The 16,621-nt window shown below is 40.8% G+C and overlaps 1 protein-coding gene across 3 annotated transcripts in view; it reads right to left on the bottom strand.

Moving 5' to 3' along the window:
* The window catches only part of PTPN14 (protein tyrosine phosphatase non-receptor type 14), a 120,451-nt gene that overhangs the window by 53,926 nt on the left and 49,904 nt on the right, over positions 1-16,621 (bottom strand). For all 3 annotated transcript variants that reach the window (XM_082047381.1, XM_082047380.1, XM_082047382.1), the window contains exon 3: positions 14,343-14,512. In XM_082047381.1, the coding sequence (XP_081903507.1) occupies positions 14,343-14,512 (170 nt within the window). The remainder of the gene's footprint in view (positions 1-14,342; positions 14,513-16,621) is intronic.

Below are 16,621 nucleotides of genomic sequence, written 5' to 3'. Positions count from 1 at the left end.
CCCTCCATTATGCCAGCTGGAGTAATAAAACATATTGTATACACCCCATAAACCTTGTCTTATTTTTCAGTATATATTTTAAATATTCTCCTCCAGCAGAACTCTAAACTCTAGTGTGTCTTAAGTCCACCAGCCTTTTCTGGTTAAATGTACTGCTGTGCACTGATGCAAAAGTTGAACAGAGTGAACACGTATACCAGTGAACAACTGGTATGCATATGTAAGCATTCAGAAGCACATCACAAAATCATTGGTTTGTGGGTGTGTAGCAGCATGCAAGTGTATTCAGGTGTTACTTCATTCAAAAGAGCAAGTGAACACGTTCAAACTTACAGAATGTGTACTTAACTTGAACTTTAAAAAAAATAAATGGATGCTACAGTAGTCTGCAGTGAAACCTTGTTAATGATTTTATGGAACTCATTAAAAAAAAATATAATAAAAAAATCAGTAAAACTTTTAGTAGTATCCCAACCTCACATAACCAACATCCAAGAAAACTCAGTTGATTTTGTGGAATTTTACCTTGCAGGGAATTAAATCCAGTCCATTCACTACTTACTTTTACAGTAATCTATCCAGGTAATAAGAAAACACTGATTGAAATGTGACACAATGAAGTTGCCAGCTATCTATAGGCCATCAGTACAATAGCTCATATTCCTGTGAAAAGATTGTTGAAGCACCTACATGAGCACTCAATGCCAGCAGAAAACAGGATAACTCAGGTTGTTTCCACCTCCTGAAGAGCTTGGTGACCCTTGTGTTTTCACAGGAAAACAGTCACCCCACACATCAGTAAATCATGCAATAAAACCATGGCCCAGGAAGTTCTAACGTCCCAGTGAATGCAACCCTGCAAAAGTGAACACAGCTCTGATAACAACGGGATGTTGCCAGAGAAATATGTGAATCAGTGCCCTGTTTGGTGGGTAAAGTAGATCCATTTTGTGAAATGAATAATTATTCTTTGTAAAAGCTTCAAAAACAGCTGAAGATATCAAGTGTAAAAGCAGCTGCCAAAGATAAAAACAGTGAACCAGTAAACATCTCACTGCACAGGAATCTGCCATCTTCCGACACTGAGATTTCTGCCAAATTCTTGTTGAGATTTTCAGCTGCATAAGGGCCTCCATACAAATGCTTCTTTTAAACACACTCAGAGATTTCAAGACTGTACTGACATCCAATTGCAGCTCCTTTAGCTTTATACCCTGCCAGCAAGGCAAAAAATACCAAAGGTATTCAGCTACCTGAAAAAGGTTCTACTGCTTAGAACCAGTATTAGTGGTTTGTGTCTCAGCTATATGAGAAGGGAAAAAGTGTGCTCCAGCCTGCAGTGCAGCCATCAAAATTTAATTGAAGACTGGCAATGCTACCATAACCAAGATTTTCACTGCCTATTGAATTATTGAAATTTAAAAAGCAGTTAGAAACCCTAATAAAAAAGCACAGGTCTGTTTGCTCAGAGATTGCTGCTACTGGTTTGACCCTCTTTCTGATGCTGTAGTCAAACTTCAGACATCTGGGAGCAATGAGCCACAGTTCCCTTTTCACAACATGCAGCAGAAAAGAGGATGAATCACCTGCAGAAAATGAGGCATGACAGAGCAATCCTGAATCATGCTGTGAAAATGCCCGTTTCTTCTCACAGATTACACAGGAAGCCTACAGCAACCTTCGTTCTTGAGGCTTCATCAGGAGGAACTACATGACTGAGGTAAGATCAGTCTGTGCCACCAAGACTTGGAGCAGTATACCCCACAGTGGTCTGCACTTCCCTAAGGAGAAACCGCTCGTCATTGCTACTGCATCCCATGGGAGTATAAACAAAGGAATACTAGCCCCAATCTAGGTAACTTCTGTCAAAAAATAGTGCCTTCAACTACACCGGGAGACAAGTCAGAAGCAGCTTAGCAATCTGTGAGGTACACCATGATATTCATTGTGTGCACAGCACTCCTTAATGAATGGGCAACCTCATTTCTGCAATGATATACATTGCTACAACACCTTAAGGGCAAAAAAAGGCTGTCAAGCACTTTACAGTAGTCTAAATAACAAAGGCAGTGAGTGCCACTATTCATAGATTAGAAGAGGAGTGATCCTTTTCATCTTTGAGGAGATGCATAAACACTGATGGGCACTTCTGTGATTCAAACAGCTAGGGATGACAAGTGTTTTCCGTTTTTCCACTTTTCTTATCCTGTAAACCAAAAAAATGAAGAGAACTTCCCCCGCCCCGCCCCTAGGGAAAGCAAAATCATGCCATGACTATAACTTTGTCTATAGCCATTATACTAAAATGTCACAGAAAAAGAAGAGAGCAGACATCTATTCAGTAATTTTCAGAATAACTCTCAAATTCCTCACTGTTAGCACAAGTCAGAAATCAGAAACAGATATTTGCTGAAATAATTCACTCCTTTCTTCTTGACAAATAGATTCATAAATAGGCACAAAGCTTCTTCCAAAAAAAGCTTTGTTTAATAAGACCCTAATATAAAAGGTCAGAACCAAGCTCTGAAAAGCTGGGCAGAGCCCTGGTAAGGCAATTGCAAGTGAAGTGGATGATAAACAGTTCCTCTTCCATAAGTAACCAAGCCCCATTTGGTCTTTACTTTGAAACTGTCTCATTTTATGCAAATGTTCTTTCTAGTTTATGGCCAACAAGAGTTTATTTTCTCTTTCTTCTCCTCAATTAAGGAAGCGAAATGAAACAGTTCTAGTACCAGCATGTCACTTGTGTGATACTAGAACACCATAGGCTTGTTTATTTTCATAAAAGTGTATTAAAATATGGGCTATTTTTAGGGTAGTAAATTACTTCTTGCACTTCTTCCACGCTGCTAGAAACCAAGTCCTTTGCTCTGCGTAACCTACCAGTTCAGAGGGATGCCTGTGTATACAACATTTGTAGCAACACACCCACAAAACTGAACTGCATCCACTATCACACCAAGGGCTTGCAGACCCTAAATATTCTTACCTGTGGCTGATCCCAATGGGAGAAATGACTAACACCAGCTAGAAGCTCAGAATCAGGCCCTTTGATGAAGTTTGAGAACACTGGCAACACTGAAAAGACAATGTAACAGATACCCTGAAATGCTGCCACTTTTCCAGCACAGAGTAGCATTTCCATTTGAAAATACTGTCCATACAAATTTTTAAGTGTCATAACTGCTGCACAGCAAAGCCAAGGAACTACGTTCCTCCTGCCTCTGCTGCTGTTCGATTTTTTTTTTTAAGGTACGGGAAAACTTCAACAACTGCTGTAATCTCTTCTCAGTGCTCTTCTTGATACCAGTAGTAACTGAAACAAAGAGAGAAGATATTTTTTTTAAAAGCACCTTAGCCTTAAAGAAGTTTACTCTTGGCATGTGTACACTAAGACAAAAAGAGCTACTTCGCCCTCAAATCTAGTGACAGTTAATTTAGTTCAATTTATCCTTTCTCTTCATGTAATGCAGAACGTCATGAAGTCTGAACGAAAGGAGCAATTCTGCCTTATGGGAGATGAAAAAGTCCCTCTACTTGCTCTTAGTTGTGTCTGTCTGGTTTAAATAGACAACGATACACTAACAATCTTCAGGGAACAAAATCTATCAAGACTGATCCTATTGTGAGTCATTCCAACAGCCACTACAGCAGAAGCTTCTTCACTGAGTTTACAGAAACCTCCTGACCGAAGCTCAGTCTTTGCTTCAGAGAGGAGGCAAGGAAGGCGGCAGGGAAGCCCCTGTCCATCGCGGCGATGGCGGTGTGCTCCCATCCATCAGGAAACATTAGACATGAATTTCAAGTCTACAGAACATTATTTCTGTTTATAAATGAAAATAAAGTTAATTTTTCGTTTGGCATTTTGTATCTCTACATCCTGTCCTAAGCCTGACAGCCCCCACCTGGCTGAAGGTTTCTTGTAGAGTCTTCAAGTATGAATCGATCTAGCTGGGCCGTATTGTTAAATACAACTCCGAACAAATCCTCCAGCTGTGAAAGCAGAAGCTTAGTATCCATAAGCTCATCCTTTTGCCTTGAGACAGTCTGCAGTTCAAAGAAAGTAGGATGCTGTTCTCCACTTCAGTTTGCTATTTTCATGATTGCCACTCACAGCAAGATTTAAAAATCAGTTCTCAGTATTATTTAAGATAGCCTGCTACAAACGTGAAACAAGAACAGGGGGACATGTTCAGGTCATACAAGCAGACTTGCAACTGATTTTCCATGAACACACATGCACAAAATGGGTACTGTTACCAATACAGCTGCAAGTATGCAACCATATGTGTGTGTGGCACTGGGAAATCTAACATGGGAAAGCCAAGGGCCCAGAGGGACAGGATTTAAATAGAACTGATGCCCCAGGTTATCCCAGTGTTTATCAACACATAGCACAAGTGTTTATCACCAACAGCGGTGAGGACAGCTTCCTCCCAGGCTGAGAAACAAAAAGCGGTAGGTGTGACTCATCCAAACACGCAGTTTCATACACAAAGCAAGCTCTTCACAGATAAAAACAGAAGGCCAGGTCTCCAGCTTCAGCACCATTTCAACTCTCAGATATCACAGAATAAACATACTGGCCACTCAAAAGGTTTTTGTTTCCTTGCAGGAAGGCAGAAGCCTCTCCTACATCAGAAGCTGGTTAGACCTCCAAAGCAAGTTTCAAAATGCTTTATTTATTTCCTATTCTTTAAGGGCTGTAAAATGCCTAGGTTCAAACAGTCTCATGGAATTTCAGCTCTTCTTTCTGGAATTAAGATTCAATCCTGACGGTCCTATGCAATTTAAGACACAATTTTAAGATGGTGGTTTGCAGTCATGTCCTAATCATAACCAGTTGCTTCGTCTAGTGACCAGTGACAGGACACAAGGAAATGGAATGAAGCTGCATCAGGGGACGTTTAGGTTGGACATTAGGAAAAGGTTCGTCACTGAGAGGGTGGTCAGTCACAGGAACTGACCAGGGAAGTGGTCACAGCACCAAGCCTGACAGAGTTCAAGGAGCGTCTGGATGATGCTCTTAGTCATATGATTAAGGTTTTAGGTAGTCCTGCAAGGAGCTGGGAATTGGACTCAATGATCCTTACGGGACCCTTCCAACTTGAGATATTCTACAATTCCTCCTCTATCTTGCTGCACATACCTACATTTTCTGTCTGTATCCCTCTGTATTTCTGAAATGGGTGCACAATTAACATGCTCTTATCTCTGAAGTTTCATGCGCCATGAATCAATCTCCCCCAAAGCCATGCTGTTACTGAAGAATGACACTTTTTTATGTGGTAAAGTTAGGTGTTCTTTTTCCTTCTGGTTTTCGAAAGCTATAGAGTACTTGGAACCACGCCTCTCATGCTTTCATTCCCTTGTTTTATGAACCTACTTTGAGTTTTGTTTTGAACACCTAAAAAAACCCCCAGACAGAAATTCATATCATTACCTCCTTTTAAGAGCTGCAAAGTTTAAGGAAAATCCTTACATACTCAATAAAAATCACAAGCACGGACAATAAAATGGTTACATCATTCTACCCAGGTGCAGAATTTTTCCAGAAAAATTGGAAGCATTTCTGGTTCCCAACTATGGTAAAACCCATCCACATTCCTCACTCCCCAAGCAGGAGTCAGCAAGAGCTGCTCAGCGTTCAGTGCAAGCTCAGGCCACCCAACCAACGCACAGGTTCAGCAAGTGTCTCCAACAGCACACGTGCCCAGGTGGACAGGAGAAGATGACACAAAGTGCCTTTTTGCAACTGCAAATGCCCCCACCAGCGTAACTGGCATAGAAGGATTCAAGCTGGTATAGCTAAGATGAGAGAGGAAGCTCTGGCACTGTGTGTAAACCATGTATCATAAGAGAAGAGCAGAAACTGAGAATGTAACCTTTGCTGCCATTTTAAGGAGTCCAATATGAAAGTCTACAGTACTCCAGAAGTATCTGTTCTACTAAAATTGAACACACAAATAGTTCCCACCAGCAAAGCAATATGTAAGAACACATGACTAAGACCCAGAACATAAAATAAGTATTATTTCCTCATGATCAGATGTAAATGTGATACTACCTAAAACCAAGACATTCCTCTTACAACACTGCTGACCATCACAGCCACTGCTTTAAAACACACTAAAGCAAGAATGCAGGCTGAAGTATCCAACACTGTATTTATAGTTATGCAACACTATTTTTTAGAATTGCTACATATGTACTGCCCAACCACACACATGAAAACGCATTCGCTTTCTGGTCTAAAAGCACAGTATAATGTAATAGATTAGATCTAAGCGTCAACAGTTTCTTAAAATATCTGGCACAAAGAGCTCAGCTTTCAATAACCAGCACACAGAGAACAAGCTCCCCATTCACTGAAGAAAGTCAGCTGGGAGAAGGGTTTGCCCTCCTCAGCAAATTATTTTATAAACAGGGAATTAATGTTGAATCTTAGGTCTGCCTTGAAGGAATTCTTATTTCTAAGTCAAAGTTTAAACATCCACTAAAATACACATCCAAAAAGAACCAACTCAAGAATGTTACTGAAAAGCAAACGCATACATTATAATAGTATGAACACAAGAATACCCAAGCAAATACTGCACATTATTTGTTGTTGCTGTCCTCTGAAAACAACATTAAAGCTTAATTAAGTTTTAGCTTGTTTACAAGGCAGGCTACAAGCCCAATGTGTGTTTTTTATCCTGCTGTAGTCAGTAATATTAAAAAAAGACTAATAATTAAAACAAAACAATAAAATCATCAAAGGAGCACCAAAATGCAAATATCCCAGATATTTGTCTAAGCCTGGGTGGCCATCCAAGGCTCTTAAGACTCATTGAGCTTGCAAGCAGTTCCAGAGCTGCTCCCCTGTCTGGGCAGCCTGAGCTCTTGAGCTCCTGGATGGCAGTTGGGGTGGCTGAAAGCATTGCTGTTTAGTCCCAAATTCCTGCCACTGGAAGGAAGGGGGAAAAAAAAAAAATTGGGTTGACATCACCAAGTCACCTCAGGATGCATCCACAGTTTTGTCCAGCTGAAGCGAGGTGGGATCCCTGGGGGTCCAACAACCATCTCCAGGTAGCAATGAATCCCAGAGCTTGCCTTTCTCCCAGTCTTGGGAGATACGGTGCAGTTCCAGTCATGAGACAATCAGCACCAGGACCATGATCAGGACCAGGACATGTAGAGTTAGGCAGGCTGGTAACCACAGTCTAAACTAAAATAGGATTCTGTTCCTGCAGAAATTTCCTTGCCTCCTGTCAATTTATAAATTTCAGCTCCAGAGTTCTTGCTGCTTCCTCTGGGAGATCCCACCACAACGTTTCATGAATATTTTCACAAAGACGGCATTTACACTGATACTTGTCCTAAACTCTTCTTTTATTGTGTTTCCAGACACAGTGTCTACCTGCAGCACTGTATACTAGTTCTTCAATTAAAAAACAAAGAATTAGTACCACCACATATAGGTCAGTTGGCAGAGATTTTTTTAACTGGAGAGATTTTTTTTAACTGGAAATAGTTAAAAACATAGGACCATTCTGATCATAAGTATCATATTTGTGTTGAAGAGCAGAGTCTTGCTTCTTAGTGAGGAGATGCATCATCCTTCCAGCTGGCCAACCCACCCAGCTCTCTCCAATGCCAAGAGAGGGCTGTGGTTGATGGGCTTTCCCACATGGAGTGAGCAGAGCCGCTCCATAAGTGTGGCACAGCTGATGGGCACACACGCAGGAGTTACGACATTTCCCAGAAAAGAGGGCAATGAGAAACTGGTCGCATTCATTTCTCTGGAAGCTACACAGGCTGCTCCCGCAAACCATCTTAAAACATGTGCCGGGAAAAGCACAACATAAATGTGAAATGATTAAGTGTTCTTGTGAAGAGAGAAATTTGGACAAGGCTGCCCGAAAAACAGACTTTTTTCCTGCTCAGTTACACCCATAATACAGAATGGTTAGAACCTGACTTAAATCTCCAGGTGTGAGAGACCAAACTCTGGCCTTTTGTTTTCTGAATACTCCACCTTCCAACTTGCCGCGTATCACTCAGTTCTTGTTCATTTGCCCACACGCTTATCTTAATCATCCATCTCCTCTCTCCTCTCATCCTGCATGATATTTCTCTGTACTTTTGTAGGAAAAAAAAATGTGTTGCTGAATTCCTAAGAACCATTTGCATTTAAAAAAAAAAAAGGCTAAAAAAAAAATCCTACAGTTCTACCAGAGGTGTATTAGCAAGCATGGCCACATAACCTGTCACAGCCCATCACTCCAGGCAAGCACAGTCAAGGCCGTCCTGAACAAATCCAACGGTACACGTCGTGCTGGGTTTTTTTCTGACACACTGTCATATACAAAACAATCATTTTGGATAATGAAGTCACCACAGTGCTCAAATCAACTGCCATGAACTCCAAGGTACACACAGAGACTTCTCCGACACCACAAGCTGCAGGTGTGACCAAGCATGAAAAGCAAAGAAGCCTCATGTACCTTACAACCTTAACAGCCTTTAAAAGGGTTCCACATCACCGAGCTTGCCACAAAACCAGGCTGGAACGGGAGGATATGTTATATCCAGCCTTAACACAGCAATTAAAAGCACCACGTAAAGATCGCAGTGACCAGTACAAAATCCCAGCTGCTTGTACCTGTATTAAAAGCTAGCAACACAGGACGATGTGAAACTTTAGCTTGTTCAAAAAAAATAGTAAAGTAAAGCAGACTAAAAACAAAGATAAGCTCAAGCAGGCAAGACATTTAAGAAGGACATTTTTGAGAGGAATGAAAAAAAGTCCAGAGTTTATTTAAAAAAAAAAAAAAGTAGGTTTGCCAGAATATTTTTCCTTGTAAATATAAAGCATTCAAACACTATTTTTTCCCTCTGCTTTATCCTGCAGTGATTTAAAAATTCATACTGTCCTCAGAGTCTACAGCTTGTACGTGTTAGAGGAATGTCTGTTTAAAAATTCTTCACCTAACACTTAAAGAAAAACAAGGGGAAAGGCAGAGAATTGTGTAGAAAAAATATTTCCATAAAAGACAAACAGAAAAAAAAATCAGGTACAAGAAATGCTGAAGAAAAGTGCGGGGTGGCAAAACACCAGATGAAATAAATGCTCATGTAGTTACAGGAGGATAAGTTTGAGGCTGATTTTTCACAGGCCCTCCAGAAAAGAGGCCTGGCAGCCACAGGCTCTAATTTTCCACCTGCAAACACATTCATTCCCACACTTCGCAGGTGCAGCCATCCCATTCCAAACACTCTGTGTTTTCTTTCACAGGAAAGCCATACAGCACATTCTTCAGGGAAAATGCAGAGCTGACACGCAAACTTGGGGCAAAAGCCCAATGCAGCACAGTACAGATGCTGGAATATGTCCATCCCCACACAGTCGCACACACCAGACCTACCACGCACAGCACCACGGGGATCCAGCCCCACTGGTGGCACCTGCTCTCATTTCACAGGATTATGCCCCGTCTGCCACAGCACTAACACCATATGATATTACTGAGTACAGAACACATAGTAACATACTGAAAGCTTCTTCCAAGAAAGAAAAAACAACAGAAAAACAGACCAAAGCACACCTTAATTCCTTCACAGAAGGCACAGCAGTATCACGTGTGAAGACAGGGATACTGTAGGGAGCAAAATGTAACTACATTTTCTCCTTAAAACTCTGGAAAAAAAGAAAAAAGGCCATGGATTGTCTGATACTTGTGCAGAAAACAGCATCACACCCACATTTTCAGAAAGCCACAGGAGTGTGTGGGTTCTCTGTTTTTGGAACAAGAGCACAGTGAAAGCAAGCTTGTTTACTTTAGACACTGTACAAAGGCTTATTTTTTAAAAAATAAATGGTTGAAAAGATGCTCCCCCTCTGAGGAGTTAGCAGAAAATAAAAGGCAGATTTACATTTCTAATCTATGCAAATATCTACTCTACAGGGCATCACAGAGACTGCTTTATATCAGACAGTATGCAGTTCCCAGGTGCTTTAAATATGCCAAAAGCATGCAGAGCATCTCCACCTGCGATGGCTGCTCACTCTGAGAACAGCTGGATGACTAAAAAGAGGTTGTCTAAGTAGCCCTCCATGAAAAATGCCTTTTGCTAATGTGTCAACCCCCATACTCTCACCCAAATGCTCCTGCTGTAGCTGCCATCCAGCCTGGAGAAGGCTTTTTCAAGTTGGTTGGTTGGGTTTTTTTTTTTTTGTGTTTGTTTGTTTGGTTTGTTTTTAATTCAGTTTATCGCAAATTCTTCTAGAAATTTTTGAAATATAGCAATTACAATATGGTGAAACTCCTACTGACACCTTAAGAAATTATCATGGGGCTTTAATTCATAATTAGAAGAAGGCCCAATGCCAAGAGTACAATGCTATTACGCTGACGGGAAGGCATAGCAATAACATTTCATTGCAATTACCAGAAAGAAGAGACAGGTACTCTACAACTGGTGGCTGCTCTCTGTATGTTTCCCGAGGACATTGTCAGGAAGCTTCTGCCACAGGTCAAGAAACATGTCTGTCCTGAGGAGCCTCACCATCCACACTCCGAGTCACTAACCTAACAAGACTGATGATATCCTGCTGGGGCTTCTTACCCTTTCCCAGTGCTCCACTGCAAGCCACAGAGTCAGATCTGACCTACTAGAACAGTTAATATACTCTCTGTCTCATCTTTTCTTGCAGGCCTCTGAGGTTGACTTCAAAGAGCTGTTAGCTGAATAAATCACTCTGGTGGTCTTGTCTCTTGGTTTTCTTTCCCAAGGATCCCACAGGCCCTTCTTTCTCATATTATCAGAAATACCTCTTACAAATTAGCTACAGGCATCCCAGTTTCAGTCATAGCTCTGCTTGTGTTTAGATGACAGGCACTCACAGCTGTACAGGTCCTCAGTAACCTGTTACATGGTCAATCCAGGTAACCCATTTGCCCACTCAATACCCATCCACACCTTTGAAACGATGAGGTCATCTGGGCACAAACTGAAATATGAAAAAATCCTTCCAAATATAAAAACCCCTTCTTTACTGCAAGGGTGATTGAACACTGGAACAGGTTTCCCAGAAAAGGCGTGGTTTCCCTCCGTCCACGGAGATATTCAAAACTGAACTGGACACCGTTCTAGAGCAACCTCCTCTAGTTGACCCTGCTCCGAGCAGATGATCTCCAGAGGTACCTTCCATCCACAGCCATTCTGCAACTCTGTGGTTAGCACTGCTACTTGCACTGAGCTTCAGCAAGTCAAATGACACTCCCACGCTGCACCTCAGAAGGACGGCACTCGCTTCTTACCAGACTACTTCTCCACTTCTCTCCCAGCATGTCACACACAGACAGGTTTCCAAAGAGCCTTCACCATGGGAGGACATAGTGCTTGGGGTAGTGTTACTCACCCTTATTTCTGCATCCACATTTGGCTTGCGTGACACACAAGAAGTTACTGGCAAAACCATGATGAGCTCCTGACCACTACCAACACCTGCAGGCAGCTAAAATCCAGGAGCCTACAGGCATAATTATCATTTTAGACTTCCAACAGTAATGATAACATGTAAAGAAGTTATGATTTTATGACTAATTATGGTTTCACCTAAATATGAATTATCTTATGTGTACAAGGATTCTTCCTGTTGGTCTCAATTGCCAAAAAATATCAGAATACAAAATGATCCACAAATTGTCTTGAAGAATCAGATGGTTTTTCAAAATAGAAATGACTAAGGAACACTGACTCAGAGCCACTGCTCAACCCCTCAAGTAATGATCCTTTCAACCAACAAAACCTAAAAGTCTTGGATCGTTTTGCCTCTTTGCAATGACAGTACATGAGGTGCATGGGGCTGCAGCTGCTGGAAGCAAGGAGGAATATCCACTCAAAATCAGCTATCAAGCCAAAGTCTGTAATCCTACAGATCAGAGTAAACCACCTCAGTAAACTAATTCCTTGTTTTTTTTAATATTTGTGGATTATGTGTTTGCTGAAATACTCTCAGAAGACTTATCATCTTCAAGGAATATTAATCAACCCTGGAAATTCTGGAGTTTACAATTAACTAAAAGCCTGGACAGAGAGATGGGTTTCACCTCAAGCTCCAAACATGGCCAGGGAAGCTCAGGGCTAGAGACATTTCCACCAAGAGGGTTACAAAGGTAAAAGCTTCGCTGCTAGTAGTGCTGTCACTGCCTTTGCATCTTCAGCCTTTGGTAGTGGCTTTGTTTTGGGGTTTGTTTGTGGTGCTTCTGCAGCTTCTCAGAAGGAGATGAAGAGTCTGCTCCTAAGTTTTGCATTTAAGACAGGTTTGTCATTTGTATGTAAATATAAGTCAAAAACACAGGCACTGACTGGGCGAGTCTAGTGCCTACCTCACCATCACAGGTAATCGTACCATGATCAAGCCTAATCCTCAAAGAAGCCAGTCTCAATTTCAAAACAGATGTTTAATCAGGTTCCCAAGAGCAAACAAAGACAAAAACAAACACCTGCCAAAAAAGCCCCATCGGTCTACATAATCACACTTTAGACTAAGCCTTTTTCTGCCCTTGGTTTCAGAAGAGTCCTCCATGGCCCCACCACTCACTGCTTCAAGTACGAGATTTACTGCATCTACCTAGAACTGCCCAGATGAAGGTTTGCTGCCATCGCATCAGCTACAGTGAAGTAGTTCCACTTCACGGAAGAAGAAGAAAAGAAAGAAAGAAAAAAAAATAATCTTACAGGCTATTCTGAGATCCATTAGTAAGCTTCTGCTTTTGCTGCAGACATTTAAAGAAAAGAGGCACTTATAAGACTCTGCAGCTTATGTTATCAATCACTTCGGAAAGATAAACAATTCAGCAGGCACTCCAATCGAGAGCGCTGTGAAGTTCAATTGCCACTGAAACGTTTTGTTATTACCAACCTGGGCAGAATGAGCAAAGACACCTCTGCAGGTGAGCTATGAATGAGCAATCAGCACTGCAGGCTGCAGCTTGAAGAGGTAACAGCAGCCAAGTAGCTACAACGCTTCCTTGCACACATCTAGGCCGGGATCGGGCTGACAACAGTGAGCAACAGACACAGAGCAACATTACAGACATTCCAACTCCACGTTATATAATTCTGAAGGAAAAGTTATGAGACTTCCCTCTCCTAATACAAAGCAGGAACACACAGATACAGACAAGCATCAATGTTCAGTCTATTCCCAGGGAAATTTAAGTCTTGTGATGCTTTCAGCCCACTGTTTGGCAAGAATTCTGCATATACAGTAGTCACAGCACTGCTTGACAGCTGTCATTTTAAGAATCAACTCTTTTGTATCCTACCAAAGTCAATTCTCCCGTCCAGTGTTAAGAAAAAAATCCTTTAAAATAAACAATCTGCAACATAAAAAAAGCCCAGATCACATCTTGCACACCTTCTAGAATTAAAGCCACTCTTTCTCCACTATTCATACATCCTTTTTAGACATGATGGCCATGTGGGAATTTCCGGTTTGCAGCAACAGAACACTTTTTTCAGTGGGGAGGCTTCTGCCACCCTGTAACCCTCACCCACTTCTTTCAGGCTTTACCTCCAGTTCTGTTGATGCAACTTTGCTCTAGACCAGATAAATGAAATAACTTTAGTTAAAAAGAAAACAAGCCCAACCCTTTTTGGGTGAGGTGGGCTTCCCAGCGCCCCCCCACCTCCTTTTTTAATTTAAATACAGCACAGATGTGCAAAAACCACACAGTGATGTGGTTTACAAGAATAGCCCCTCAAAACAGTTGCATTTTTACAACTAAAGCACAGAGCTCTGAATAAAAGAGTAATTCCCACTGAAGTTGTTTGCAAAGATGCACCCTGATCATAATTAAAGGACTAATACCCTCTAACAATTTAAATCTTTTTGTTAAGTGTAAGGGGGAAAAAAATCAGTAGTGGGATGGGCAAAACCCAGAAAAGATGCCAGTTTACTTTCAGCAAAGCACAGGTAGACACAAGAATAATAAACTGAAACTGTATATAGAGGTCCTTTTCCTACAGCTTCCATTTAATCAGTAGAAAAAAGTATGGTTACCTTGGTCTGCTTTAAAATTTATGTCAAGTGTTTAAACATATATCTATTATTCCCTTTTCATTTGTGCAGTTGGTCACCCATCATCATTCCACAGTACCACTTTTTTTCACCCCTCCAAACAGATACAATCAAGTAGTGATTTCTCTCCCTTTTCCCTGTTTGGGCGACCATCAAGAAAGGAAAGAACCAGATGATACCTGAGCAATTATTGAATGCCAGAAGCAGAGCAACTGTCAGGTCCCTCCCAGCTATATCACAATAGTGTGAACAGAGGGAAACCACGTACCTTGTCACCTCCTGCTGCAGTCGGGAAACACTGGGCACATAGAACATTACTCCAAAGAAAAGCAAAGGCTCATTGGCAAATTTGTCCAGCTGCTTCTTCAGAGGCTTTTCCAGTTCAACCCAGCGGGTTTGCTGGCTCTTGCTGAGAAACCAAAGGCCGAAGTAGTGTGTCTAGATAAAGAGACAAGAGAGTGTCAGCTTACCTTTTTCAGCTAGATTACACACACTATCAATGACACAAATGCAAATAAGAACAGATGGCACTGTGTACATTTTTCCATATGCAAAATCAGAGTAATTTATTTTTTACCATCCTTTTTTTATTTTTAGGACAATCTTGAAGACAATAAGGAATTCATATTGCAATACAATATACTTCACGGAGTATTATCTACCCCTTACCATCTCTCCCAAATGCATATTAAAGAGCTCTATCTGACATTATGGCACAGGTAACATAAATGATTTACAGAGTGTCTGAGTCTTTGTTTTCTTCTACATCTGTGCATCATGAACAGACAGCAAACATTAAGTCTGAATCAAAGCACAATGGCTTCATGAGACTTTGGATCAGGCTCACTGCAGGCAAAGGACAAAGACTCTTCCAAGTATAAAAAAGAATGCAAACCCATGTGCATATGTCAATATATATTTACCAATACCAGAACCATTTACCCAATACAGAACATGTTTACTTTTTTTTTTAAATGCACTTATAAGGTTTTATGATGGACAAGTATTACGTTTAAGACGTGCATCACACACCCAAGTTGTTTGCTCAAGCTCTTACAGAAATACCAGGTTGCAAACCTCAGCTATTTCCTATCATGTGTAAATCTCAAAGGCTGTAGAATCTCCTGCATAAGCCACATGGGACTGTTGCTGGTGGAGAGTAATGAGCAAGGAACAGCGTTCAGAACTATAGAGCTTCAAACACTACAGGCTGCTAATAAGCAGCTGAAGGAGTAGCCAACCCATCATGAAGGATTCTGTCGAAAAGCCCTAAAAACACTGTATTAAACACACTGATCTGCTACTGCAGGCAAACGCATACTATAATTAACACCGAGTACTACAACCACAGATCTGAAGAAAAGGCAGAAAAAAGTGTTCATGTTTAGCAAACAAACTAATCTAACTTTAGCCCTAACTGTGAAGTTTGTATCAACATCTTTTAAGCCAACGGCATCTGGAGATTTGCAGCAATGCCTTCAATATAAAATACCACTCTGTACTAATACCAGAGTGAATGAAACAAACTGAGAGGAACTTCTGCAGACACCAAGCAGATTTAGGATCTGAAAGTAGCATCACTACTATTTCTGCATATTTCTGTCATTTCAATAAACTTTCTTGGTGTTTAATCCAAATGACTCCCTGTTCAGCAAAAACTTGCCAGTAGTTTCCATTAGATTTTATTAACCCTAAAACAAATAAAATACTTATTTTGTTGTTATAGCTTAACTTGCCAGTACAACAATCCTTCCACAGGTAGTCACAATCCTTCATACATAGCACCACATTTTAAATAAAGATATTTAAGAGAAAGAATAGAAAACCCCTATTTGCTATCGTATAAAGCTTTCCTTGGAAATTACTTTCAATACATTCAAAAAGTTTGGCCTATAAATCAACCATCAAGGTTTCACCAGCTGGACTTCCCAGATGTTCACACTTTTAAATAAAATTCTTCAAAAGTAGCAAACATATTGCAGCAATTACACTTCACTTTGCAAAAGCCACCGTCAACAGCCTCTTTCACTTTGGTAAGGATACTTCTCTAAAAAACATTGCATGCCCTGTGACTTGGCGTGTAACACAAGGGCAACTAGTGCAATATTGAAAAATGTAAATGCTTAGAAATGACAACAAGCCAGCACGGGCAACACTGCTCCAGCTATTTTATAGCTGAGGGCATGCAAGAGAGAATCATTTGCAAAAACTCTGGAGTGCAGGTGTATTTACTTTAGGGTCTCATTACGCACATATTTTCAACTTTGGAGAACATCCAGACTAGAATTTAACTAAGGTAGTAATTAATTCATCTTGATTCCTCAATTAAGCCTGACAAACCTAAGTGTAGCCTGAACACTGCTCAGTCCTTTCTCTTTAAGGACAGTTTGGTACAATGAAGCTTTTTTTGAAGAGAATCAATGTAGTATTATTTCTTTCTAGAATTTAAAGGTATCTTCAATAAATCAGACAATCCAGGGCACAAATCAAGAAGTCAGCACAGGATAAACTTAAACCAAAACTAACTAATTCACTGATACATGTCTA

Source organism: Streptopelia decaocto, assembly GCF_964273445.1.
Source record: "Streptopelia decaocto genome assembly, chromosome: 3".
Lineage (NCBI taxonomy): Eukaryota > Metazoa > Chordata > Aves > Columbiformes > Columbidae > Streptopelia > Streptopelia decaocto.
Note: the sequence above shows the minus strand (reverse complement) of the source record. Positions and strands in the feature narration are given on the sequence as shown.